The sequence below is a fragment of the Alosa alosa genome, chromosome 6, assembly GCF_017589495.1.
Source record: "Alosa alosa isolate M-15738 ecotype Scorff River chromosome 6, AALO_Geno_1.1, whole genome shotgun sequence".
In the NCBI taxonomy this organism is placed as follows: Eukaryota; Metazoa; Chordata; class Actinopteri; order Clupeiformes; family Clupeidae; genus Alosa; species Alosa alosa.
Window position 1 is genome coordinate 15789941 of NC_063194.1, and position 27356 is coordinate 15817296.

Genomic DNA, 27356 nt, shown 5'->3' on the forward strand with positions numbered 1-27356 from the left:
CCAGTGGGATGACAGTTCAGCGTGCATGTGTGTTAGTATTAGATAGGGTCAGTGGGTAACCATGGGGAAATAACCCAGGATTGTCCCATACTACAAACCACTCTCTCTCTCACTCACACACACACACACACACACACACACACAGTACAGGTTTTTGGTTTGTCATAGGCTACATTTAAAATCAGTAAATTCATGGTTTTGCCAATAAAACGCTGATGGGAATGTTTCATAGCAACTCCAAATAGAGAAGTCATATTAACATAAAACCTTTTTCAATTGTCAGGTGCTGCGCTCAGGTGCCAAGTCTAATAATATACAATTACCCAACATAGTCACATATTCTGAGGTACACAAACATGTATGTAGCTTTATCGATGTCAAGCACTTACCCTGATTGTGAAACCATCAATATCTGAAGAATCGCTTAAGCCTTAACTGTGGAATTTGGTTTGTTTATATTAATTTGATCACATCTCTTAAAGCTTAATTTGACTCTCTCAATAAAAAGGCCGCCAAATGGCCAACATACATTCAGCAGCCAAAACAAGCCTGTGCCAATATCTTGTGTGATGTGAAAGTTTACCAAATTTGACATGTTCTATCACTGCCAGTCTTGGGATGCACAAAGTCTGATGTGCCATCAAAGCACTGTTGCAACTTCTTAAACTTGAATATGTTCCGCTAAACTTACTCCTCTCCGGCAAACTAAATATCTTTGGTGTGCGGACATAACAAGGCTTTTCAGGAAATGTTATAGGAAACACGGACAACTTAGTTGCAGCTCCAGTGAGCAGATGGGCTTAGGTGTAGAGATACATACAAGCCATTTAATGGCCATGATAATGTTTTATGAATATGTAATTTAAGGAACAATCAGGCGTTCTCTGGGGTTGGAGTAAGGTCTTTAAGACTGTTTAGTAAGTGTGAGTAAATACTAACATTATCCAATAAAAATTATAACATAAAATAGTTCAAAATCCTTCATGCACAAAGTGATCACGCAGTGAATCTTGCAACTTTTACAAAAGAACTTTATTTGGGCCTATTTTTCCTGATGCATCAGGAATGGAATGATATGTAAGCATGTGAGCCCGTCTCCATGGAGATGAAGTGAAGTGATTTCTGAAAATTAAAAAAACATGGCTCAGCCCCTTAACACCTCATGGAGCCTGCGTCAGTCCACACATCACACAATAGCAGACCAGGAACCGCTACTAGAACCATTATCAGTCCGCGTCTCACAGCAACACACCAGTCCAGCTTGGGGCAGCAAAGTGTCATCGGGCTTTGGCCACATGATCATTGGCAACATGTGAAAAAACACAGGAGACAAATAAAGTCTAAAACAAATAGTCCCCTGCAGCAAAAGGGGTGTGGCTCACAGATAAAAACAGTCCAGACACGCCCTCTTTGGACACACCCTCCCCAGACAGCTCCTACTCTTGGTCTGCCACTGCGCTGAGCTCACTAAGAGGGGCTGGGCTGTGGGAGGGGAGGGGCATAGCCACATTTAAGGCGGAGTCTATGCAAGCTGTTGCTATAGTTTCAGTGGCGTGGGTGGGGCGTGTTGCTATAGCTTCAGCGTGCCTGGTGGCAGGCTTCCATTACACAGTCTGTAATAGCGCAGGTCATTTACCAGCCGGTAGACACTCTGTGTAAATGATGGCAAATCCTGCAAGGACAAACAGTTGATTAATAAACAAATATAGAGGACTGGCACAGAGCCTTCATTTAGTACCCCCTCCAATACCATAACTGACATGCAGTCTATCGCCATGTTGCTAGTGACAATCTCTTACCCTCTCAGGAGTGAAGTTGCGGGCGAGAGTAGCACGCTGGTGGTGGTCGAGGCCCTGGCAACCGTTCAGGAACTCGGGCAGGAAGGAAGAGTAGAAGGTGTGGAAGTTGACAGCGGCCATGTTGTAGACAGCCACCGTGATGTCGTCCTGCAGCAAGTCGTGGCTTTTGTGCAAGAGCACCTGCAGCAGCACGTTGATGAAATGGAACAGCATGGAGCTCTGAAACAGCTTCTGGAAAGTCAACACACACACAAAAACACATGAAAAAAACCTGTGTGAGTGTTTTCGGTTTAGGTCCTTTATGTCCATGTTTAAACAGATTTTTTGTTTTGTTTTCATGGAATAGTATGTGTTTCTGAAGCCTTCAAAACACACCTTGTGGTATAGTTTGTGCTTGGTGTTGAGAACCTCCAGGTAGCTCAGGTTCTGCTTGAAGATGTGGATATCTGGCTGCAGGAAAGACTGGCCAAAAGCCTACCACAAAAAAAAAAAGAAAAGCAAATTACACACGGACGGAAATATCACAAAATACAGAGAAACCAAGAAAGGCACTGTTGGCATGGGGATCCATGTAAAAAAAAAAAAACCTTGAACCATACAAGGGCAGAACAAAAAAATCAGGACAAATTACCTTGCCTTTGGAGTAACTTAACCTTTACAAACATGCACATGTGAGCTGTGTACAGCTGAATGCAAATTAGCTGCATTTACCACCTGTTAGGTAGTTCTAAAAATGGGTGCCTTGATATTTAACTTCTCAAAGCGATCATCCATGTGACATGATTCAGATTCTGTTCAAACCTTGTCTAAATCATGAATAGGTCCCAAAACCAAAGAGTGTAAAATATTCCTGTTCAAATCTTATGTCTTCATTTAGCCTTTACAGCCTGAAAAACACATGATCTGGGAAGCCATGTTTGGCCATTAATATGTTGAAAAGTATTTTTCATAGCCAGCCCAAAGTTTGCAAGTTGGAAGACAAATATGTTGTCAGTATGACTGAAATCACAAAAAGTTTGTACGACATGCTCATTGATTTTCTATACAGCCCTAGATTGGAGTAAAAAAAACGCAAAAAGAGTGACATTGAAGGTCTTATAAACGTTTTTGATACCAATTTAGTATCAGTCTTTACTTTGTGTTTGAATACAATAACTCTGGAGTACAAGAAATAGATTTTCATCAATGTGCAAAAAGAGTTTTGAAAGGATTGAAAAGGGACAGCGGAGTACACACTGCATGCAATGAGGCAAAGTTAACTCAAATGACAACATCAGGTTGAACTAAAAAGATTGGTTTTGGAGAGGAGGCAACGGAAGAAGCAGTGGAACAGGACAAATGAATAACAGAGAGAAGGTCTAGCCATAAAGTAAGCAGAAGTTGCCTTCTACTAGGATCCCTATATTGTGAAGTCATTATTCACTAAGAAGAAAACAGGAAGTTTGAGGGTTTAAAGGAGTGACATAGAGGAGTATCTGCAACAGGCACATATGGACGATCAGAGGCATGGGGTAATTTAACACCATGGGCAAGACCTGACTGAGGAGGCAGCTCAATTGCTACCACATTTATAATCCATAAAAAAATCTAACAAATAACAAATGTGCCATCTAGTCCATAAAATGTGCCATCTAGTCCATAAAAAAATGTGCTTGTTGATAGATTTTGCACTTTGCCCAACTTTTAAAATAGTCCTAATATGAGTCATCCAGCTGGAGAGCAACCATTCAGAAAATAATGGCATCACTGGAGTGTCTTATTTGAGAATGGTCAAAATACGCATCGAAAAGCTGGATGGAAACCAAGCTGTAAACACAGTGTGCAGTCAGTGTACCTGCATGGCGGCGGTGAACTGGGCCTCGTTCTCCATCAGCTCCCCGGCTCCATCCCGCTGCACGCTGCTCAGGACTGAGCTCTTGAAGAAGAACCTCCAGTTCTGATGGAGAATCTGGAACAGCAGCTCAAACATCTCTGCCTTCACATCAGGGCAGGAGCGCTACAAAATACACACACAAAAACACAATTGTATAAGAAATGTACAGGATACAAACAAAAAAACTCCCACCCCCCCCACACATACACAGCTCCAATTCAATAATTCTGATTTTCAGTCAATTTTCAGTGAGTATCTTGGCAGGTCTCACCTCTGCCACAATAGGATAGACTTGCTCCATGCAGAGGCTGAGAATGCTGGGCAGCAGTGGTTTGAACGTCTGTCCAGGCTCCTGAACCACCACCTACAGGGAAACAAAATGCATACACCCTCTTGAACTGATACTGGTAGTACAAGCTACTTTATGACTTTGTGGGGAACTGCATAAAAGCTGACACGACAACATGATATTAAATACAGTATATTGTACCTGTAAAATCTTGAGAAACTTCTGGACCACTTTTGACCCAGCGCTGCCCTCCTGTAGGATGCTGATGGCCAGCTGCTCCCTGCATCACATGACACAACAAACCACATCAATAACCACCACCAACGACCAATCACATGACTTCCCTTACCGGGACATGTGACCCCAGTCAGTTAGTCAGTCACATTTCATCCAATTTAATATGAAACTGACTCTGTAACAGTATCATCTAAGAGTGGTAATCAGATCTTACAATGCTTGGTTCTTTAAACCCCCTAAATTCAAAGACAATTATTCTTTTATAGTGTGGTCATAGAGACTGATTCTGTTTTGAACATCAACTTATTAACTACACAGTGCACTCTATAGTGAAAAACTATATAGTGGCTACTCAAAATATAGTGCACGGTGTAGTGAATGACTGGTTGCCTGGACACAGGGTCTCAGTACTGGATACCTTAATGCATGTCATACATCAAGTGGTCAATTAGTTCTGAACACTAATTTAACTAAAAAGTAAATAGAATTGTACATGTGAGTAAGTGTGTGTGTGTGTGTGTGTGTGCGTGTCTAACCTTGTGAACATGTTGAGGAAGGTCTGTATGATCTGCTCCGTGAAGGCCACCCCCATCTGCACACGCAGAGCCTGGAAGAGCGTGAGGAAGAAACTCAGCATCTCATCTGTGATCTCTGAGGGGGACAAAGGGAGAAAGAAAGAGAGAAGTCAGTACAAATTAACAGCAGTCAAGAGCACAGCAGCATCTCTAGACTGTATAATTCTGTATAAAGGCTAGTGTGTGCGCCATTTCATACAAAAATGAAATGAACACAGATAAAGTTGGAGCCTTCTATCCATACTCCGTTTTTTGATGTTGAGCATAAATCGCTTCGCTGTGGTCTTCCTGTCCTCCTGTCACCGTTATGGAATTAGCAAACCGAGCAAGGATGCTAGCAACTACTTGCTGCCCCTCGGCCACAACTTTCATCAAATACACCGCAGTGGAACTCACTCCGCTCAAAAACATGTCAGAGTTGCCTTGAGGTGATAAAATCTCTCCAGCTCCTGCGTCGTTCCCCCATATGTCCATAGGGCTGCCCGTCATAAGTTTGTTTACGCTCACGAAACGTTGTCTGTCCCAGCTGTTTGGTGCCAAGCTTCCACACCCATCACATGTAAATCTGTGATACTTGGTCTGTGTGGACAACACGGTCACCCCTGACACTGCATTAACCAGGACAACTTCATTCATGCTGCTTAACATTCGCTCATTAAATAACAAGTTGCAGGCAGCTCACTGCGCCGGGATTAGTGTGTTTCACTAATTCACGGATCGGGATAAATGCAGACCAAATTTCACTCACAGGAGAGTATATATATATATATATATATATATATATATATATATATATATATATATATATATATATATATATATATACACACATACACTATACTTAAGCCCTCCTTATCCATGACCTCATCTCAGAAAAATCACTGGATTTTGTATGTCTTACTGAGACATGGCAGAACCAGCAAGAGTTCATAACTCTCAACCAAGCCACTCCCCCCGGTTATGAATATATTCAGAAGCCTCGCAGTCTTGGCCGTGGTGGCGGGCTTGTGGTTATCCATCGTGCTGACATCTTGGTCAAAGAGATCCCAGTGAATACTACCTCCTTTGAATGTGTTCACTTTATGTTGACTAGGTCCACACAGCTACAGGTCGTCCTAATCTACTGCCCCCCCAAAACCTCTGCCTGCTTCCTATCTGAGCTCACTGAACTGCTTGCCACTGTTTGCCCGAAATCCCCGTCTACTATCCTGCTGGGTGATTAACATTCATGTGGATTTCAGTAATTGTTCTCTTGCTACTGATTTTCTATCACTGCTTGACTGCTTCAATTTTTCATGTACATGGCCCCACGCATGACAAAGGGCACACCCTGGACCTGGTGTGCTGTGCTGGCATAACCCCCTCCAACCTGCAGTGCACTGACCTGGCTGTCTTTGACCACTATGCCATCCTATTCTTGGTCAAACTACAAAGAAGCCCTTTCTCAGGCAAAAACAAGGTATTACTCCACACTAATCAGTAACCAAAAAAAAAAAAAAAACACCCCACATTGCTCTTCTCCACCATCAACCGTCTTCCTTCACCCTCCTGATGCCGCTAAACCCTCAGATGCAGCTGAGCTCTGCTCCAGGTTCCTGGATTTCTTCCAGCAGAAAGTGGACACCATCCACCGGCAGCTCCAGTCTCCTGGGCTCTCCCCCTGCCCCACACTGTCCCAACAAGATTTTTAGCTGCCCGCTCACCTCAGTGCTGCCCATCCGCCTTCTCTCCACTGAATGCCGACCAAGTAAAAAAACTGGTCACCTTACCTAAGACTTCAACCAGCAGTCTTGACCCAATGCCTACCACCCTGGTCAAGGCCTGTCTTCCTATTCGCTGCCATCTAGTGGAAAACATCATAAATGCATCTCTTGCCTCTTGTGTGGTACCATCCAGCTTCAAAATGGCAGCAGTCATCCCCACTCTCAAAAAGCCAGGCTCAGACCCAGATGACCCAAACAACTATCGTCCAATCTCCAACCTCCCTTTCATCAGCAAAATCCTGGAAAGAGCAGTGGCTGCCCAGCTTCAACATCACATGTCCCACCATGAGCTCTTTGAACCTCTCCAATCTGGTTTCAGAACCCACCATAGCACTGCTCCATTTCCCCATCTCCTGAGGTGCGTAACCTGGGTGTTATCCTGGACTCCACTCTCTCCTACCGATCCCACATCAAGGTCACCAAGTCCGCCATCTACCACCTCAGAAACATCTCACGACTCCGGCCTTCACTCACACATTCAGTAACTGAAACACTCATCCATGCCTTAATCACCTTCCGTCTGGACTACTGCAATGGTGTCCTATCTGGACTGCCCACTAAGGCCCTTAGCAGACTCCAGTATGTCCAGAACTCAGCTGCCAGGGTTTTAACCCACACAAAGCCCTGGCAGCATATCACTCCCATCCTCCAACAGCTCCACTGGTTGCCAGTCAAGTCACGCATCGCCTACAAGATCCTCCTGCTCACCTACAAATCTCTCCATGGACTCTCACCACAATACTAAGTTAGGAGGCGTGCACATCCGAAAACTGGCAGGTGCCGAATTCCAAAGGTTTAGAACATAGAACAAAATTGAATCCGCACACTGAGCTCCACGTTGACTATTTAAATCACCAAGAAGTAACGTTTCGGGCTTCTGCCCTTCTTCTACTGCCCCTTCAAGTCTAAAGAAGGGCAGAAGCCCGAAACGTTACTTTTTGGTGTGCTCAGTGTGCGGATTCAATTTTGTTCTTCTTTGCTCTCACCACAATACCTCACAGACCTCCTCCAACCCTAGACTCAGTCGCGTTCCCTGCGGTCCTGACAAGGACCTGCTGGCCACCCCCCGCACCAGGTTGCGGACTTTTGGGGACAGGGCTTTCTCTGTCAATGCTCCCACACTCTGGAATACTCTACCACTCCATGTCTGCTCTGCCCCGTCCCTGCCCATGTTCAAAAAGCACCTCAAAACATTTCTTTTCACTAAGTCCTTTGACCCCTAACCACATTACAAGATCATGTAGCCCATCATAGCCTGTCTTTAATGATAGCCTGACTTGTCGCTGGTCGTTGAATAGGTCACATTACAAGACACGTTCCTCCTTCGGTGTCATTCCCGACATTCATATTCAGACACAACTATGGAAATTTGACAAATCCTTGACAAAATCGGCCTGAATTCGTTTAATCTGCACAGACCATTGTGTTGATGGAAGGCTGACACAACATACGCGCATCAAAGGACTGCAGTGGGCAAGAAAGGACATAAATAAAGCTGGATCATAGAATCACAATAACAAGGTCCAAGCACATCCAGTAAGTGTCCTGTAAGCCAAGGTGAGGGATATGAATTTAATCATGTCTGCAGTAGGAAGCCAATGAAGAGTGACTAATAGAGGAGTTACATGTGTCTTCTTTGGCTGATTAAAGACCAGATGTGCCACTGCATTTTGAATCCTCTGCAATAGTCTCACTACATAAGCAGGAACCAGGAAGTTATGTGGTACATGCAAGAGGTGGATAAAAACCCACAACTGTCCTAGAAATAAGCACAGGATCAGGCTCCTATTTGGCCCACAATGGCTGTGGTCACTTCAAAGACCCCCCAAAAGAGAAGAAGCCCAATGCTTCTCCATCAGATTGATACTGAAACAAATTGTGTTTGTCCCTATCTGGATGTAGAGATATGTTAAAAACAACTCAAGTTGTGTTATTTTCAACTAATACTGTGTACAATCTTGAAACAAAAAACAAAAGCAATGTGTTGGAAACAAACCCAAACTGTGTTGTTCCTATCTGGACATAGATGTGTTTAAAAACAACGCAAGTTGTGTTGTTTTCAACACATTCGTTTTATGAGTGTGAGGTGCAACTGAATTGAGTGGATGTGGATGTGGATGAGATTCTGACCTGGTTGCTGGATGTAGTGGGGAAACAGCGCCAGGGAGACCTGCACAGACTCCTGCAGACTCTGGTAACAGATCTGTCGAGATTTTGTGGACTCCCCAGAAATACTTTGGACCAGGTCACGTAATACTGACAGGGTCTGCTGCATGACTGTTTTGTCTGCGAGAGGGTAAACAAAGAAACAAAGCTTGTAACACACCGAGTTTTAGGGGGGCAATTGCGAATGATGGTGGAGAGAGAGAGAGAGGATAGGATAGGATAGGATAGGATTATTATATAGGTGGCAGCTTCGAATAAGCCCATTGCACTTTCTGCCTCTCCATTCCCTGTACTGCTTACTTTTGTTTTGGTTATTTTGTGCAAACCAGCCTAGGACACAACCCCATATATTAATGTGTAATGGAGGGCAACAGTGTGGTGGTAGGAGAGCATTCTGGGCTTACTGTTGTGGTGGTAGGCAGGCGGTCGGGGCAGCAGGCGGTACTGCTGTGTGAGTGTGCTGACCAGGCGGCCATGGCTGGATGAGCGGCTGGGCCACTGCTGCTCCGACTCAGGCAGGCATGGCCAGGGCAGCAGCAGCATGTTGGACAGAGCTCTGCACACCAGCACATGGGCCTGGGAACAAACACACAGACAAGTGTATAAAAAAAGATAGGTCAGGAAAACAAAAACTACCAAAGGAAATCATTACTTCCAAAACAACTCCTAAAACATTTAAACACCCTTCCTCAGTTGCTTATAGTTTATAACTAGGCAGCAACCTATTTTCTTTTTTAAAATAAACAAATTCAATTCACTTGTGTTTCAACATTGGTTCCTGTAGTCAACATGTACTAGTAATAATGTAAAATAGAACAGGCATTAGGCAATATTTACTGCACATAAGTAACTACTTATATCATATCAAACTTATCTTTGTCACATGAGAATATAAAATCACGCAGGCAAACGCACACACCACATCCGCCTACCTCATGGGGCAACTGGTGGTTGTGGTTCTCAGTGATCAGGTTGAAGATGTTCTGCACTGGTGGCAGAGACACCAAGAACACTGGCCGCACCGTGGTTGCCATGGACACAAGGAGGTGGCATGCCGATAGCAAAAGCTTCTCTGGCACCTAAAAGTATGAGGAAATTGACAGACAAATTCAGACTGAAATATCCTTAAAAAATGAAATAAATAAAAGAAAGGCTATCATCTGTGCCACAGCACCATCTACTGGACAAGCTGGATAAAACCTAGATTGCACGGAAGTAAAATGATAGTGAGGCTGTAGCCACAAACCTGTTGAGTTCTACAAGGCAATACCTTGGCACTGATGAGGGGAGTGGTGGCGGCCATGCTGGATGTGATCAAGTTGGCAAATCGTGTTTGGTCCTGCTGTCGCTGCACTTCACTGCAGAACTGAGCCAGCCAATGGGAATAGGCCTGCAGAGCCGCCAAGGACTGGGCATGGCTATATAAAGAAGCAAACAGATGCACTATAGAGACGGGAGAGAATAGGCACCCCAACTGGCCCTCAACCCCGAGTCTACAGAGTAACACACCTATAGCAGCGTTAGACAGTCAGAGTGCATACCCAACTATAGTGACAGCACCCAGTCTCTCTCACACTCACACTTTGTGTGGGTTGCAGAGGTGTGTGTAGGCAGTGGACAGACAAAGAAAGGTATATGTGAGTACATGCTGATTTGCATAGATGTGAGAGTTTGTTACTTACACATCGATGAGGTCTGGTTTTAACACAGAGGGAACAGCTGTCTCCACATCATACAAACTGATCTGGGAACCATAGCATGTGACCTCCACCAGCCTAAAAGGACAAACATCAACACGCTTTGTATAACAAGTCAAATCAACATTGCACATGTACCAAGACACAGGGTAGGTTATTATTTAGGTCAAAATATGCTAACAAACTTTGATGAAAACATGATAAATAGCTGCTCTGGATTCTTTTCATTCATAATTGAGATCAATGATAACATGCTGTGGTACGGTATTCTACATAAACAGTGCTGGTGCAGATCACACACCTCTGCACAATGGCCAGGGCATCAGAGAAGCGGGCAGTGAAAACATCTCCAGTGAAGAACTCAGCGAGTCGCCCCACGGCCTGCAGCAGAGAGCTCAAGTCCCGTAGGGCGCAGTGCAGCTTCCTGCAGTCTGCCTCCGCCGTGATGTTCAACCTGCGACCTGAAGGAGAGGTGACGCAACACACACACACACACACACACACACACACACACAAATAATGCTCATGATGACCAACACAAATACACAATTAAGAAAATGAATGGTGAAATGACAGTTGTAAAGGTTTTAACTCACTTGATCCATTGGTCACAATGAACTGTTGCAGACCAAGGTAGATATCTAAATCTTCTTGAAGCACTGGGAACTGTCCATTAACACAGAAAAAAATTGCAGACACAAAAATTAACACAAACATATTTATTCACATGCAAATAGAACAGTGATGACACACTTATGTATGAGGGTCACCACAAAAGTGCATGCCAGCATTAGAGCAATAGCATCATCATTACATCAAACAGGTAGGAGTAGTCACAGCAGTTGGCTCTGGGCTTTATAATTTATGATTTAGCATATTGGTGAGCATCCTGTTCTTCATGGAAACCAACACTTTGCGACTTCCAGTTTTTAAGTTGTCATGCAATAATGTGAGTATTCAGAGTAGCTGATACGAAAATTGTCATCTATTACAATTGTAAATTGTAATCTATTACTTGCTCCCTCAACCTAACAAAATCCTATTTTTTGGAGGCCTAGATGTTACCCTTGATTATATCATCTGGCTGCATAGCTACACTAATTACTCTGTTAGAGTTAAGCGACCCCCCCACCCCGCCACTAAACAGAGGCGATGTTGACAGGTGTGAAAGTTTTACAGGTGGTGAAAACTGGCTGCACTAGTAAAAGTTTTTGTATGAAAAAGCTATTAGGCTCATGACGTCAGACCTAACAACCAGATTTGACTAAATGCAAACATTTATTGTAATACTCAGATCTACCCACATATTCACATTAAGCCCTAAATGTCAAGACACTTAACTTAAAAAATAAAGATGCACTTAATTTAAGTTTTCTTGTGCTGATAAATATACACATGACAAAAATGCTGCCTCTAGACTATGAAGTTGCTTTCACAGACTTCCTGTTTTCACACAGAGAAATCTGTGTTTCTGTTTCATCTAAAAATGCAATAGGTTGACGTAGATGTTTATAACGGAGATGGTTTAGGTGGTGGACAACCAAAGTTTTCATTCTGGAGAATATTAAATGGTATGCCATGCTTAGGCTCGGCTAGCTCATATGTTGTCTGCTTAGTTTGTGCTGAAGTCTGGAATTTCTCAAATGAGAACTTCTAGGCCTATCAGTAAAATCTGACTGCCTTCAATGAAGACAAAAAGGAAGTGCCATCATTTGCAAGCCAGAAAGAGCATTAGCCGCAATCATCATATCTAGCAGATGCAAGTGGATTTCTTTCAGCAGAAGCTTGGTATATTAGCACTTGGCAATCTTGGAAAGATACATACAGTACATCTTTCTTGAAGGAAACCTAAGTTATGTCTCTACTACCAACTGGGTTTGGAAAGTTAAAGCAGCAAATATGTAACAACTTTATCTTTAAACAAAAAATGGCTCCAAAATCATTTTATTCAAGACACTTAACTTAAAAAATAAAGATGCACTTAATTTAAGTTTTCTTGTGCTGATTTTAAGTGCCTTAAATTCTGCATGCACATGAGGGAAGTGTATTTTCAATACATCACCAAGACATTGACAAAAGCATAGACCGAGACACAATACACTGATGAGGATGGGAACTCACCAGAGTGGAGAAAGTCTGAGAGGGAAGTAGCTCCATCACCTTGGCGACCACCTCCAAACTCTGACGCAAGTACCGCTGCCACTCCGTCTGTTTCTATAGTAACCAACATTCAGTTCAAAAACAGAACAAGCCACAGATCACGTCGCACAAAAGAGGATCAAGGTGAGTGCTGTCTAGATGAAAAGCGTGTTTGTGTCGCATCACAAGTGGCTCTTGATCAAATGAAATCTAGGTCTATTCCTGATAGTAATGCTTGCTACTTACATCGTCATCAAGAGTCTCATCATCCAGCTCCTCTAGTTGGGTCTGGTTTGATCGAAACTGGATTCTGTTTAAAACTTCCCTGAGCAGCAGCACCAGAGCATCTTTATACCTAAACAGCATCAAGATCAGACAACAACACAGAATTCACTACAAACACAACCAGAGGGAACATTTTGACAAAATGATAAACAAAATAACCACTTAAAATTTACTACAATCTTTTCAGAAAAAAAGCAGGTCTGTTTGGAGTGCTGCAGGGTTTAAGTCCTTTTTGGTGCTCTTCGATGCAGGGATTCCAGTTTTAGTAAAAATAAGACAAATCCGAGGCACTCAAGAAGGATGCATGTAAACATTTATTTTCTATTTGGCTACTTAATCTACACGTTTCAGCCAAGCTGGCCTTCATCAGAGCAATACATTGCTCTGATGAAGGCTAACTCAAGCCTCAGATTTGTCTTATTTTTGACTACAATCTTGGCAAATTTAGAAGGGATACGTGGATGAAACTGAAAGATAAATATACACATGACAAAAATGCTGCCTCTAGACTATGAAGTTGCTTTCACAGACTTCCTGTTTTCACACAGAGAAATCTGTGTTTCTGTTTCATCTAAAAATGCAATAGGTTGACGTAGATGTTTATAACGGAGATGGTTTAGGTGGTGGACAACCAAAGTTTTCATTCTGGAGAATATTAAATGGTATGCCATGCTTAGGCTCGGCTAGCTCATATGTTGTCTGCTTAGTTTGTGCTGAAGTCTGGAATTTCTCAAATGAGAACTTCTAGGCCTATCAGTAAAATCTGACTGCCTTCAATGAAGACAAAAAGGAAGTGCCATCATTTGCAAGCCAGAAAGAGCATTAGCCGCAATCATCATATCTAGCAGATGCAAGTGGATTTCTTTCAGCAGAAGCTTGGTATATTAGCACTTGGCAATCTTGGAAAGATACATACAGTACATCTTTCTTGAAGGAAACCTAAGTTATGTCTCTACTACCAACTGGGTTTGGAAAGTTAAAGCAGCAAATATGTAACAACTTTATCTTTAAACAAAAAATGGCTCCAAAATCATTTTAACAGCGCACTTATTCTTAATAGGGAAAATGTCATTTCTGCCATCGTCATTGTCTTACCCGGAACTCCTAGTATTGCACTATGCAATTTTAGTGTACCGGGCAGGAAAAGCATAGCCTGGCCATGCCCACCTATGACCTCCTTTCAGTGAAATACTAGTCTAGCACACAACAATACACTAATGTTTCCCTCGGCCGCAAATGGTGACAGGCCAATTAGATGAGAGGGGATGACTCATACTTCAGAAATTGAAAGTGGCAGTGGTAAACAGCAATATCAATGCTTGCAAACATAAAACAATGCATTCGGAAAAAATTGTAAATTTATATACAGCAAGGGTTAGGGTTTACATACATTGTTTCCTGACTGCTGATGTGGTTTATGGTCAGTTTATTAAGTGTAGGAAACCCTGATCAATGTGATTTAAATAATTGGTCCAACCTAACCAAAGTTAACACAAAGTCTACGCCCCTTGGGATGCTAGCGTTGGAAAAATGTCCCAATCATCAATCACAAATTGAGTCTGGTTTTACCAGGCTAGGAAAAGCAACCCTTTTTGCCATTCTTCAACATCAGCTATTGCGCCTAATGCAGGTCAGTCGAATGTTTTTTCATGCACACTGAAAAATTACCCTAAAGATTTCAGAACTATCGCTACAATGAGGAACATTAGGTAAATCATTTCACCAATGAGGAATCACAGAAGACTAGAGTCTTGACTGGGACCTCTCTGAACTATTGATAGAATAGCATAGAGGACTGTGGTGGGCGAGAGGGGCTGTAAAGCTGGATCAGGGCATTAAGATAGACAGGTGCAGTATTCTGTAGGTCAGGGTGAGGGATTTGAGTTGAATTCTGTCTGCCATGAGAAGCAAATTAAGAGTAATTAACAAAGGAGTTAAATGTGTCTCCTTTGGCTGAGACCAGACGTGCCACTGCATTCTGAATTATCTGCAATGGTCTCACTACACATGTAGGAAGATCAACTTATAAGTTGCAAAAGGCTTATGCATTGCAATAGTCCGGTTTGGAAAGAACCATGGCCTTCACAAGACGTTGTGTGCTATACTATGTTAGATAAAGTCTGATCTTCCTAATATTGTAAAGGATGAACCGAAATGACTTTGTGACTGAGGCTACATGCTCAGAAAAATTGTGACACCGAAGTTAGCAGGGGTCAGTGAAGATGTACCAAGCTGGATGCTGATCCGTTTGGGAATAGCCATATTAACAGGGAATACCAGAAGCTTAGTTTTGCAGAGATTGAGCTGAAGGTGTCGATCTTTCATGCAGACTGAAATATCCCTGAGGCATGCAGTAATCCAAGCAGACATGTGCCAGCTATCAGCTAGCCCATAATGACTAGTTCAAATCAGGTGTGAAGTACTATATTACTATGTTGCTTATTTACCTATTTGACACATACACATCTACATTACATTTACATTTATTCATTTGGCAAACGCGTTTATCCAAAGCGACTTACAGCAATAGAATAACATTTAAGCTAATGAAATTTAAGCATACACACACACACACACACACACACACACACACACACACACACACATTACCTGTTTAAAACACTGTCACTGTCCGCCAGACGGCTCCTGATTTTGGTGGTCATGTAATCCAGGAAGATACTCCAGATGTCCAGACAAGCCAGGTAACCTTCATGGGTTGGCTGAAAAACAATGGGCAGTAAAACAAAGGCTACGTCCAACAGCAGTGAAATATAATATGGGGCCTGTAGTTTTAACACAGCATAGGTTTACTACCTGATTAAAAGTGTACTTGAAAAGAAGGCCTAAGAACTCCACGAGGGGAAACTGAGCATTGGACTCAATCCGTCTCAGATGAACGCTAACAAACAACCGCAGAAAGTCTGTGAACTTCTCCAAATAGCTGCAAAAAGAAAGCAAGAATGAGTGTGTGAAAAGGGGCAGTTGCATCCTGTTTGTGTTTGTTTGTGTGTGTGTGTGTGTGTGTGTGTGTGTGTGGCCAGCAACAGAGAGGTCAAAGCCTGGAGCCGTACCTCTCGTCTAGTTCTTGAAGCCGGTTCTTGACCGTGTGCGTGTTGGTGTTGGTTGTGTTGCTGTGTGAGTTGGTTTGCGTGAGTTTTTGCAGCAGGAAAAAGGTCTGCTGTGATATCCGCAGCAGGAACTCCTCAAAGTCCAGAGGAACGCAGTTCTTGCACATGAGCTCATTGATGCAGCTCATGGCCAGCACGCCAAGCCGTGCCCGCTCCGACTGGCCGACCGGCTGTACAGCCCGCGGCAGCCCTGTCCCGCCGTTGGCCGGGAGTGCCGTGTTGCCACCCGTGGTGGTGGTGTCCCCATTGGAGGTGGGCGCTGGCTTGGCCTTGACGGGCAGCTGGCAGCCAAAGCGGGCGAAGTGGAAGATGGAGGCGAGGAGTGCGGGCGTGATGGAGGAGGAGAGAGGGATCCAGCTGAAGAGGTGCGCCAGACATTCCAGAGCCAGGGAGCACATGGCGCCGCTCTCCGAACCCAAAACCACAGCTGTACACCAAGAGAGAAAGACTTCAGTACCTAATACTGCCAGGCCATCACATGCCCATGTCCTGCTGTTCTGACTGGGGGCTTGTTAAAGCAACACCTTTCCTCTGTCGCATGCACGCTATTTGTTTATCCAGCACCGGCTTTGGAAATAACGATGTCCACAGATGTTGCAGGATAAGTATGATGTATTGCGACTAGGGCTGTCAAAATTAACGTCTTAATTGCCGCGATTAATTTTGAAATACATAACTGGTTATAAAATATTAACGCATTTTGTTTACCCATTTACTTTGTGGGGGGTTGATGTAACATGAAAGCCGCAAAACCGGAAGCCGCAAGTCTGAGAGAGTTTATTTTACTGTCTATGGAGTTAGCTGAAGATGGAGAGGAACCGTGAGGAGCTTGTAGGTGAAAAGTTTCAGTTTAAAAAAGGTGCCACAGTGACCACAGTGATCAGCCATTGAATAAGAAATAGTAGCTTTACTGCAAACTGCTTTTCACTCTTGTTAGAGAACATTTCCAACGTCAAAATGCACCAACAGCATGTTGATGATATACTTTTCGAGTCCTCTCCATTAAGATCCAACTTGAACGTATGCTACTCCATTCAATTGAGAACGCATCTGAAAACTAGTGGCAGGTCCCAGCTGGCTTGTCATTGTTGATGATAATTGATATCTCCATTTTAATATAAGAAATGTATAAAAGGAAATCATGAAGGCAACAAGGACAATGTTACAGGAGATTGCGGATTCATCCAGTTCCCACTACTGACCAGTTATAAACTGTGAGAGCCAGGGCACTTTTACATAGGCTGCACTCACTGTGATTTGGAAAATGGACAAGATTATGAAAAGTTGTCTTTGCCTTTGTGTAATGGAACTGCAGAGTCTTAAAGTCTTCAATCATTCGTTTACATGAAGTATATGATATGCTAATTGAAATGCATTCCACTCAGCTAGCTAGGTGGCTACTGGCTACCAGGCTCATAATTCACTTTTAATTGCAAACAGAAAATATCTGGCTAGCATCATGTCATTACATGTTTCTATTTCTAAAGAAATGAAAGCTGTTTATACCAACCTTATATCATGCACGCATTGTTAATATTGTGCTATACATGTGACACAAACAATGTTAGAGTTTGTGGACAGCGTATATTTGAATGGAGCTGGTAAAAAAGCTAATTATGAGAATGTGTGGACACAATGGGCTTAAAGTGACAGTGCACCATTACAGCATCAAATGAGTAGTATTCCTTAATAAATTAATACTGAAAGCTACCGAATTGACCTGTCACTAAGCGCCACCCTTAGAACACTGAAGAGACAATGACAGTCCAGCCTCAACGGGACTCGGACATCAGCTCGGACAACTACATTGTAAACAACAGGGAGGAGGCATAAAATGACAAATTAATGGTTATTTATGGTTTATTAACTCAAAAAACCCAGACGGATAACCATGGTCAAACATTTTGCATGGGGGACGTGTAATACTGATAGCCGGTACCCCGAGAGGCTAGAAAACGGGGTATATTTTCATCAAGACGTCTCTCGCGTTTGCAACAGCTCGACGTAATGTAGGCTACTAAGTCAACAACGTGGGCACAGGTTCCCTGTTAAATCCCAAGATGAAAATGCTCATTAACCAACTACTATATTCTTACTACATCAAATATTAACGTAACCTAACATATCTTAGTATCAATATTCCGCTAGCTAGCTAGCTAGCATTAACGTCAGTGGTTTTTGCACGGTGATTTTGCACGGCTACTCGCCACAACTGCTTGTCACCTTGTATTCTAAAGTTTTGAATACACCCCTCCATAGCATAATTAAGCCCCTTTATCGACCAAAACGTCCTCAAAGCCTGCTTTCATATACTGTCAGCTGCCATTGTCCACAATGTATTTCTAATCAAGTCTGGTTTGTTTGTCCGAGTTTTCACACGGTAACAATGGGGGGCGGGGCTTAGCGACAGGTCAATTAATCCAGATTAATTAATTTCAAAATAAGAGATTAATTAGTTTTTTTTATTTTCTTGTTTGACAGCCCTAATTGTGACATTAGAAGCAAGTCAAATTTGTAGTTTATTATGTCTTATTCCATTGAACTACAGATCCGCTATCCGCTATCTGTCAAACTTGCAAAGTTTGGTTATAGCCGATAGAGGGTCGTGAAGTAAATACAGAAGTGCCGTTCACCCTGTTACGAGTTGATGAACCACTGAAACGATTTTGGAAACATTATTTTAAGGAACAAAAAAACTCCTTGGTGTATAGGTATAAGTAACTTCATTAGCTTCAGTAAAACGACAGTTATGTAATTAATTATGATGGTAATTATACACGCAATTTATAGTGTGCAAATTATAATTTCACAAAATACAACATTAGGTCAAAACATATATCTCTGAAAGTAGCAGGCCATCACTCACCAGTTTCGCCGGATGTGGGGGAGGGAGGTGGTGTGATGCCAGAGCCACTGTGCTTCTCCCAGACCGACTCCAGGATACCTGCAAAGAATTTCACCACATTGCCACCATGAGAGGGATGGTGTGAGGGAAGTCGAACATATTTGTTACAACCATTCACTAAACCAGCTGATTCTAATTAGCAGAACCCTTTAGTCAGGTAGATGAGAGAGAGAGAGAGAGAGAGAGAGAGAGAGAGAGAGAGAGAGTGAGTTGCTGCCTCACCAGTCAACAGGTTGAGCATGGTGGGGATCTGCTCTAGCAGGAGTTTGCGGAGTTCTTCCTTCCTGGCGACACTCAGGTCCTCCCGAGGGCACACCAGCTCTTCAGACGTCATCTTCAGCAACACAAGACCCAAGGGAGCCATGGCCGGGGTTTGGACCAGCTAACACACATGCGTATGCGCGCGCACACACACACACACACACACACACACACACACACACACACACACACACACTGTGTGAATACTTTTCACCAACTGAGTGTATGGATACATACTGCAATAAGTAACAAAAGGCATTACAGGAAAGTCATGCTTTATTTAAAAAAAAAAAACATAAAACAAGAGTTGCATTAAAAAAGGTTTTCTGACAATTTTAGATCCTCTGTTGCCCTGTTCACACCTGACATCAGCATGCATATCATGTCTGAATGTGAATAAATGTTAAATTTAAACGGTATATTCACAGTAAACCAATACAGCGTGGTTTTGCATTACCACAAGCTAAAAAAGCCGTACACAAGTAATTCCCCTATGTAGTTACAAGATAGTCAACAGACACTCTAATCAATTCTTATTCACCCAAAGAGTTCACCCAAACACGCCGCAAGAAACTGAACAAGAAACTCAAACCAAGCCCAGGTGATTCAAGTGATTTTGAACATAGCCTGCATGTCAGAGTTAGGATGAGAACCAAACAATAAGTGCGTTTACATGGGCACTTTTAATCCGATTAGAATCGGAATAATGGCTCAATCGGAATAAAAATGACACATATAAACACCTTGATTGGAATAAAACTGCCGATCCGATTCGATTTTCTGTTCTTATTCCGATTGAACAGCCATGTTTACGGTCAATCAGGTTGCCTCCTGTAGCTTCACAAGGAAAAGCAAAGCAGCTACGGCTACTCCGATCAAAGATTCTCAAGCGCTTGTAAGCACCTGATTGGAATAGAACATGCAAATCAGTTTATCTTCAATGCAAACAGATTTTCATAAAAAATTCATTCGGAATGGTTTAATTGGAATGACAAAAAACTGCTCCTGTAAGCATGGCTACTGTAAAGGGATAGGTCTTTAGGTGGACATCAGTATAGGGAGGAGGGGGGGGGGGGGGTAAAATGAAGAGCTCACCTACATTGGCAGTGTAATAGGGTAGGGTTTCTTGACAGTACTTCCGACTCAACTGCCTCGAGCTTGTAACTGGTTTTAAAGGTCAACACTGAAACATGAACACTGAAATCCCCTGCCTCTACTAGGCATGGGCACTCATTCTGCACACGCAAGCCAAATCTTTGGCGTTGTCAGCGGTCACAGTGTTTTTTTTGTGAATAAAAAAAATACAAAGAATTTCATGGCCACCTATCATGACATTGAAGATAAACTAATTTGCCACTGTGGACTCTAAGTGGGAAATATTTGCCATTTCCAGGGCAGTGCACTTGGATCATGCTCCAGTAGTTAAAGGGACTTGATAATCAGCAGCCAATTCTTCATGCATTGCAGCTATAACCTTCTGCTGCAACACCAGGAAGACACAAGGAGGAAGCCAAGTGGGAGAGACACAGAGGCCAAGACATTTTATGAGTGCAAGAAAAACCTTTTAAAGTTCATATGTGTTTCAATGGCCTGCATCTAAGGAGCTGTATAGTTCAAGTCTGATGCGGACTTAACCATACTAGATGAAAAAAGACTTTGTTGTCTTTGCTAAACTAAAATGGTGACATCCACAAATATATCAACAAAACCAGAGTGTAATTGACCAACAACCACTTTTGTAACACATGACTCAGTTGTTGTGCTTTGTTCCCAGCACTAACATTCAGGCAATCGTGAACTTACAAAACTAACAACATAGTCAAATCGATTGCACAACTTCAGCAAAACACAGTTCCATTTAAAATGCAGAACAATATGTTCTGATTAAAGTAACTTCTGTGTAGCTGATAACGACCATCAACGCATTTTTTTTAAATATATATATATTATATATATATATATATATATATATATATATATATATATATATATATATATATACACACACACACATATATACACACACACACACACACATACACATACATACATACATATACACATATACATATTGTGAACAGTCTATTTTAAACTCCACATAAATCACAAAGGAAGCTTATACTGACTTAACATGGGCTTGGGTTTATCAAACATACCTGTAAAGTGTTGCTGAAGAAGTCATGGTAGAACATGGGCCAGTCTTGCCGGCCAATGTCCACAATGACTTTACACAACTTATTTCTGATGAAGAACGGCAGTACGGCATGCTGGGAGAGAAGCAACTTGGGAAGACAACTCCGAAGCTCAACCTTCTCCTCACTTGCCACTCCAACCCACATCTTGTTCACCAGGTTCTGCAGAAGAGATCAATTGAGAGCGCACTCAAAACATGACCAGACAAAAAGGACAAACGACCTGTGCATGTACCATTCTACAAACAGTGTAAAAAAGGTGCATTACAGATAGGGCTTTAGTCCAAAATGGGCAAAAGAATGCACCCAACGTTTTCAGCAAAGTGAGACCATGTGTGTAGAATCTACATGCAAAAGAGTTGTAAAATTATTGATTATTACAGCTGGGGAAAATCCACCCAACCCTATTGAGCTCCAACCCTCAACCTATGAATTTTGCCTTCGAAGCAGGAATAGATAGGGTACTCTTGAAAAAAGGAGAACTTTAATCTCAGTTAGGTTCCACTGTTTAAACAAATGTGTCTATTCTCAGCTGCAGCAAACACAAGCTACTAGACACAGTGGCATTCTACAGTCTGACACACGCTAGCTGACTCTTTGCGTACCTTGACTAGTAAACGTGCTTGTGGGGGGTAAGAGGGTTAAGGCTGCCAGTCTTATGACGTCATTTTCTATATTTTTGATATGTTGCTGAGTATAACATAAACAGCAAAGAAAAGTGATTGATAATGACTGACTGACTATTATTGTGTTACATGTTTCAAATGTAAAGCACTTTGAGCTGCATTCTGTGTATGAAAGGTGCTATACAAATAAAGCTTTTATTAAACTCTGCAGAGCTACTAGATGTGCTTCATGTTGATTTACTGCACAGTTCCAGCACAAAATCCTGACCATTGTCAGCCTAAAATGTGTATGTATGTGTATGTAACAGTGTATGTGTATCTATTAGGGCTGTCACTTTTGTGAAAAAATCCTGTTAGATTCTTGAGACATAATTGTTCTTTGAATCGATTGTAAAACCGATTTTTCATGTCTAAAGACGTTTCAATTTTCAACGCCAAATATAGGCCAATCCACGAACAACTAACGGGCATTAGGACGGACGTAAAGGGGGCGCTTGAAGACGCACAAGCCAGCAATATTTCTGATGATTTCTTGGCGTGAAGTTTCGTGCACAATGACAAACAGGAGTGCAACATTCTCGAAAAACAATAAGCAGAGTGGACTGCCATAACATCAGTGAAAAACATTACTGCAGGCTTCAACGTGGCTGCGTTTACAATTAGAAATGTCAAACAAATTTAAGCCTACATTAGAACTCACGACTGCACAGTTTGCATACCTCTTTGTCCTTCTCCATAGTTTGATATACCCAAACCCCGAAGTGCTTCCATATTGAACTCAAGTTATTAGGGCCCATCACTCGTCTCTCTCATGTCGTAGTGTTAATTTTGTCACCTATTTTTAATTTAGTCTTAGTCTTGTGACAAAATGTCCTTTTTAGTCTTTGTCATATTTAGTCATTCAAATATCATTTTTGTTAGTCAAGTTTTAGTCGACTAAAAGTCTCGTCATTTTAGTATAGTTTTAGTCAAAAGAAAACTAAAGGCATCTTAGTCTTAGTCAGTTTTAGTCAAAACATTTTAGTCTTCTTTTTTTATAACAAATTATTTCTGATTACCATTCGAGTCAAATATTGTTTCACACATCTCAATTTTCCAACAATATTGTGTGTCCACAGGGCTACTCGTCTGTTATAATTACTCATTCTGATTTTTTGTCAGTCAGTATGTTTACATGCACAGGTAAGTCAAGCTAGTTATAGCTCAGCTGGGATTTGACCATAGACTGTAAAAGATTTGACTGGACCACTGTCATGATATTCGTAGACCAGTGTTTCTCAAAGTGTGGTCCGGTCCACAGGGTTGCAGCAACAGCACGTAGACTAGCCTACAGGAAAGCTGTTGAGCATGAACTCATTTGGAATATTTTGAAAACGTAACAGCTAGATATTCTGTTTTCTCATTTTGTAGACAAAAATGAAGAGATTTTATCTTAGTTTTTATTTCATGCAAAACATTTTAGTCTCGTCTTTTTTCGTCAACAATAATGCATCTTAAGATAGTCTTAGTCAGTGTCTCAGGACATTAATGGCGTCTCGTCATCATCTCGTCTTAGTCATGAAAAAAAAGGTCGTTGACGAACATATTTCCTCTCGTCTCGTCTGACGAAATTAACACCATCATGTCGCACAGGTTGATCGCGTCCTCAATTTTTTGGCAAAACACCAGCAGCCGATTGAAACAGCTGTTTCCGGTGCGTAAAATTGGTGGGAATTTTCTTTTTAGCTTTCGCAATGCTTACTGCACTTCGGAATTCTTTGTTATTTTTCTGCTTGTTTGTGAGTGTTTGTTACATCTAGATTTTTTATTTGTTTAATTCGTTTAAAATTAATAGTGTACATATTTGGTTAAAATCGATTCCCTATTTTAGTTTTCGAAACTTGTGTTGGTTGGTCCAATTGATTGTGCAATCGATTTTCGGACGTAAAGTGACAGCCCTAGTATCTATGTGTCTAATTGACTGTCAGCAGATTATGTATGCAAGTGTAATGGTAGCTAGCTGGTCCGTGGCTGTGCAGTATAGTATGTACTTTGTCTAAAACCTCCCTCCCAACACCTTAAGAGTCGTGCTAGTGAGAGAACTAGCAGCCCAGGCTTTTAGCTCAATTGCTAGCACGCTCGACCACTAATCCAAGATACTGCTGATTGTGGGTTTGAGTCCGGATGAGTGTAGGGCTAAGCCGCACTGTTCAACACAACGCAGGTTACATTGGTGCTGTGATCAGGATCGGGAGTGGGGTTTAGAGGAGTGAATGTAACAGTAGCCAGCTGGTCCTTAGCTGTGCAGTATGTATGTTGTGTAAAACCTTCCTCCCAACGCCTTAAGAGTCGTGCTAGTTAGAGCTAGAAGCCTTGGCTTTTAGCTCGGTTGCTAGCACGCTCAACTCCCAATCTGAGGTGCTGCTATTTTTTGGGTTCAAGTCTGGGTGAGTGCAGGGGTCAGCCGCGTGGTTCAACACAATGCAGGTATGCACCATATGTCAGTCCCTAAAGCGGGAGGTCAACACCAACCTCATTATAAGCAAAGCCCACCAGAGGCTTCACTTTCTGCGCCAGCTCAGGGAGTTTGGTGTAGCTAGGGATGCAATGCTCCAATTTTATAGAGTTACAGTGGAAAGTGTGCTTGTCTTCTCCATTTACTGTCTGGTATGGTAACACCACCTCTTCAGAGAGGAAGCAGTTAGAGGAGGTGGTGCATTCTGCATCAAAAAATCATAGGACATATCATCCCATCTGTAGCCTCTATCTATGCCACACGGATTAGCCATAAAGCCCAGAAAGTACTATGTGACCCATCCCACCCTGTCTCAGGGGTAGAACATCTCGCTTCTGCAATAGTACTTACCCTGCCACTATTAGGCTCCTTAACGCTCAGACACTATTAGGCTCCTTAACGCTCAGACACCTTGTGGAAGATTTTTACTGCTTTTTACTGGTTGGTTTGAATGCTTGTCTATGTGATTGTCTTTCATGTGCTGTATGTGTCTTTCATGTTCTGTATGTTCTTGTGTATGTATGTATTGTCTTGTATTTTTAACTGGAATGGCACCAAGACAAATTTCAATCAACTATGTTCACATGGCAATAAATTATTGAACTTGAACTTGAAGGTTGCACATGCTACGAGGGACAACAATACACTAACGTCAAGAATCTATACAGGCTATGTGGGAGAATATACTGACCTCAAACACTGTAAGGCTGTACATCATGACATACTCATTCCTACTGTTGGACAGGAAGTACAGGCAGTGCCTCCATGAGCCTGCCTGTGATGCAAAGGTATTAAGCAACTCCTCTGCAAAAGAACATAAACATGGAGAATGAGAGTAGGTTCACAGAATAACTAAAGATTGCAGTGTGATTAAAGATACTGTGCATGTTAATTAGTGTGTGTATCTGTATTAAAATCGACCATTCAGACATTGGATAGGATTACCAGTGGATAGGATTAACAGTCACATATCCAGACAGACCTGGGGTACAAAGGTCTGTGTTTGCTTGTGAGGGGAGTGATTACATTCCCTTAATCTCTTTAGTAAAGAGGGAGGATCCCTCTGTCTTGGTATGAGATTACCCTACTCTTATTCAGCTTTGATAACCAAAACTGTCCTTAAGATGCCACATAATTTATTGTAATGTTATTTTTTGGATTTTGAAGTGTAACTATAAGTGAAGAAGGTTGTGTTCCTGATTCCTGCCTTTCATGACAATATCTCAGAGTAAAGGTATGACTTTACCTATCTCTCTCTTCCGTTCATTTGTAGTACAGCTGTGGAAAAACTCTGTCATTAAGCTTTCAAGAGCACGCAGGGAGACCTCGTCAGTTGCCTGTGAGCAGGACAGAGGTTAAAAAGTGAGAGAAAGAGGAAAAAACAAACAGGCAGAGGAATATATTACATGAAGGGTGCCTACCATAGCAACCCCCAAAATGTAAGTGAATAGCCATGTCTTGTGGTTTACATCTACACAAAGTAAAGGAAGTTGAAAAGGTTGAGAAGTTAAAATGAGGAACACATGGGTATAGTACGCAGCTCATGCCCGCTCACACTGATGTACATCTGAATCGCCCTGGCCTGAATGCGCGTGAGACTGAAATTCTTGAAATGAGTCACAACACGTCGTGAGTTGCTCAACAGCGCACATTCTTTAGGGTTCATGACGAGACAAAATGGAATCACCATCGATTATACTACATTTCCTGCACCTATGAGCTAGAGTGACACATGAATCGTTTGAAACCGAGAAGCGAGAAGAGTGTCATGATTTCTACAGAAGTCCCGCTCCATTGTGTGACAGAACACACCTGTCAAGAATCATGGCGATATTCTGTCGGAGCCTTACGACCAGTAGGCTACCCAGATGACGATCTTAATTACACAAAAGCATTGCATCGACAATTAAACATAGACTAATTCATCTTGTTATTGGCCATATACATACAGGGGCGCGGCGGGCCACAAAATGGCCAGCACACAAGACAATCAGTAACATTTCCATATCAGACACAGCAACCGATACAGCAACCATTATGTTAGCAAACAGGCCTTTGTCAGTTTAACTGAGTTGTCACTTTCGGGTACTCACCATGACCGGGTTCAGTGAAGTTCAGCGCCCGGTCGCTGCTGCGTGTCTGCGGCTACTGAATAGACAGAGAACAGGGGCACCGTCTCATGCTGTGCCCGAGGCGTAGGGCCCTTTCAGCGTCTACAAACACCGAAATTCCGCATCACGGTCGAGACGTACTGTAACAACAGCTTACGGATTCACAAAAAAGCAACCCACTCGATACAGTGCTGCTCTAAGACGGTCGCTTGATGATACCGTTGCAACACGGGGCTGACTAAGGGTGACAACAAGACCCTCTGCAGCACAGCCCGGATGCAGTAGTACACAGGCTAACTTAGAAACACCGTACACCCGCTGCTACTCTCCTGCAAATAGATAGCAGTACTTGGAAAAATCAGTAGGTGTTTCTGGTTGCCCGGTCGAATGCTGTTGGTTGATGCCTCCGCTGTGAGCAATTCGCAGGGTTCGATCAGCTTTCGCAGGCCTCGAAACAGCAGCTTCCTCTCTCTGCTAACAACTCCTCCTCGCCGGAAGTGAAATCTTAATCTTGGGCCGGATGGAACCGGCCGTAGCGAGACGTGTGGCCCCAGGCCCCGTCGTCAATTTATTCACATTTTATAACTTGAAAAGCAAAGTCAAAATAATTGAGACGTGATATATCAGGGAGTGCAACATTGTCATAGCAACATATGGAATGCAATATGATTTATGTAACATATTTGCAGCACAGCCGCAGAGAGCAAATTAGGCCCTTCATCGTTCTACTTTGCAGCTTTCATGCTTCTTTTACAAATCAGGAAATAACATAAAACGTGTGGTATAAAAATGTTTTGTAAAATATCATGTATGTGC

At 42.4% G+C, this 27356-nt stretch overlaps 1 protein-coding gene across 2 annotated transcripts; it reads right to left on the reverse strand.

Moving 5' to 3' along the window:
- Positions 1-1014: 1014 nt before the first annotated feature.
- xpo6 (exportin 6) lies at positions 1015-27081 on the reverse strand. Of its 2 annotated transcripts, none has more exons than XM_048245450.1 (25): positions 26523-27081; positions 25676-25766; positions 25121-25233; positions 21274-21471; positions 19079-19238; positions 18818-18895; positions 15895-16378; positions 15638-15764; positions 15434-15543; positions 12785-12893; positions 12521-12613; positions 10996-11065; positions 10701-10860; positions 10385-10477; positions 9949-10120; positions 9635-9781; positions 9107-9278; positions 8667-8822; positions 4735-4849; positions 4163-4241; positions 3944-4036; positions 3634-3795; positions 2175-2273; positions 1800-2030; positions 1015-1672 (listed from the first exon to the last, which is right to left on the reverse strand). In XM_048245450.1, the coding sequence occupies exons 1-25, from the start codon at positions 26523-26525 to the stop codon at positions 1571-1573; spliced, it is 3417 nt and encodes a 1138-aa protein (XP_048101407.1). In that variant the 5' UTR covers positions 26526-27081; the 3' UTR covers positions 1015-1570. The 2 variants fall into 2 exon arrangements, with proteins under 2 accessions (XP_048101407.1, XP_048101409.1); XM_048245452.1 differs by having other exon boundaries at positions 9973-10120; positions 26523-27080.
- Positions 27082-27356: the final 275 nt, after the last annotated feature.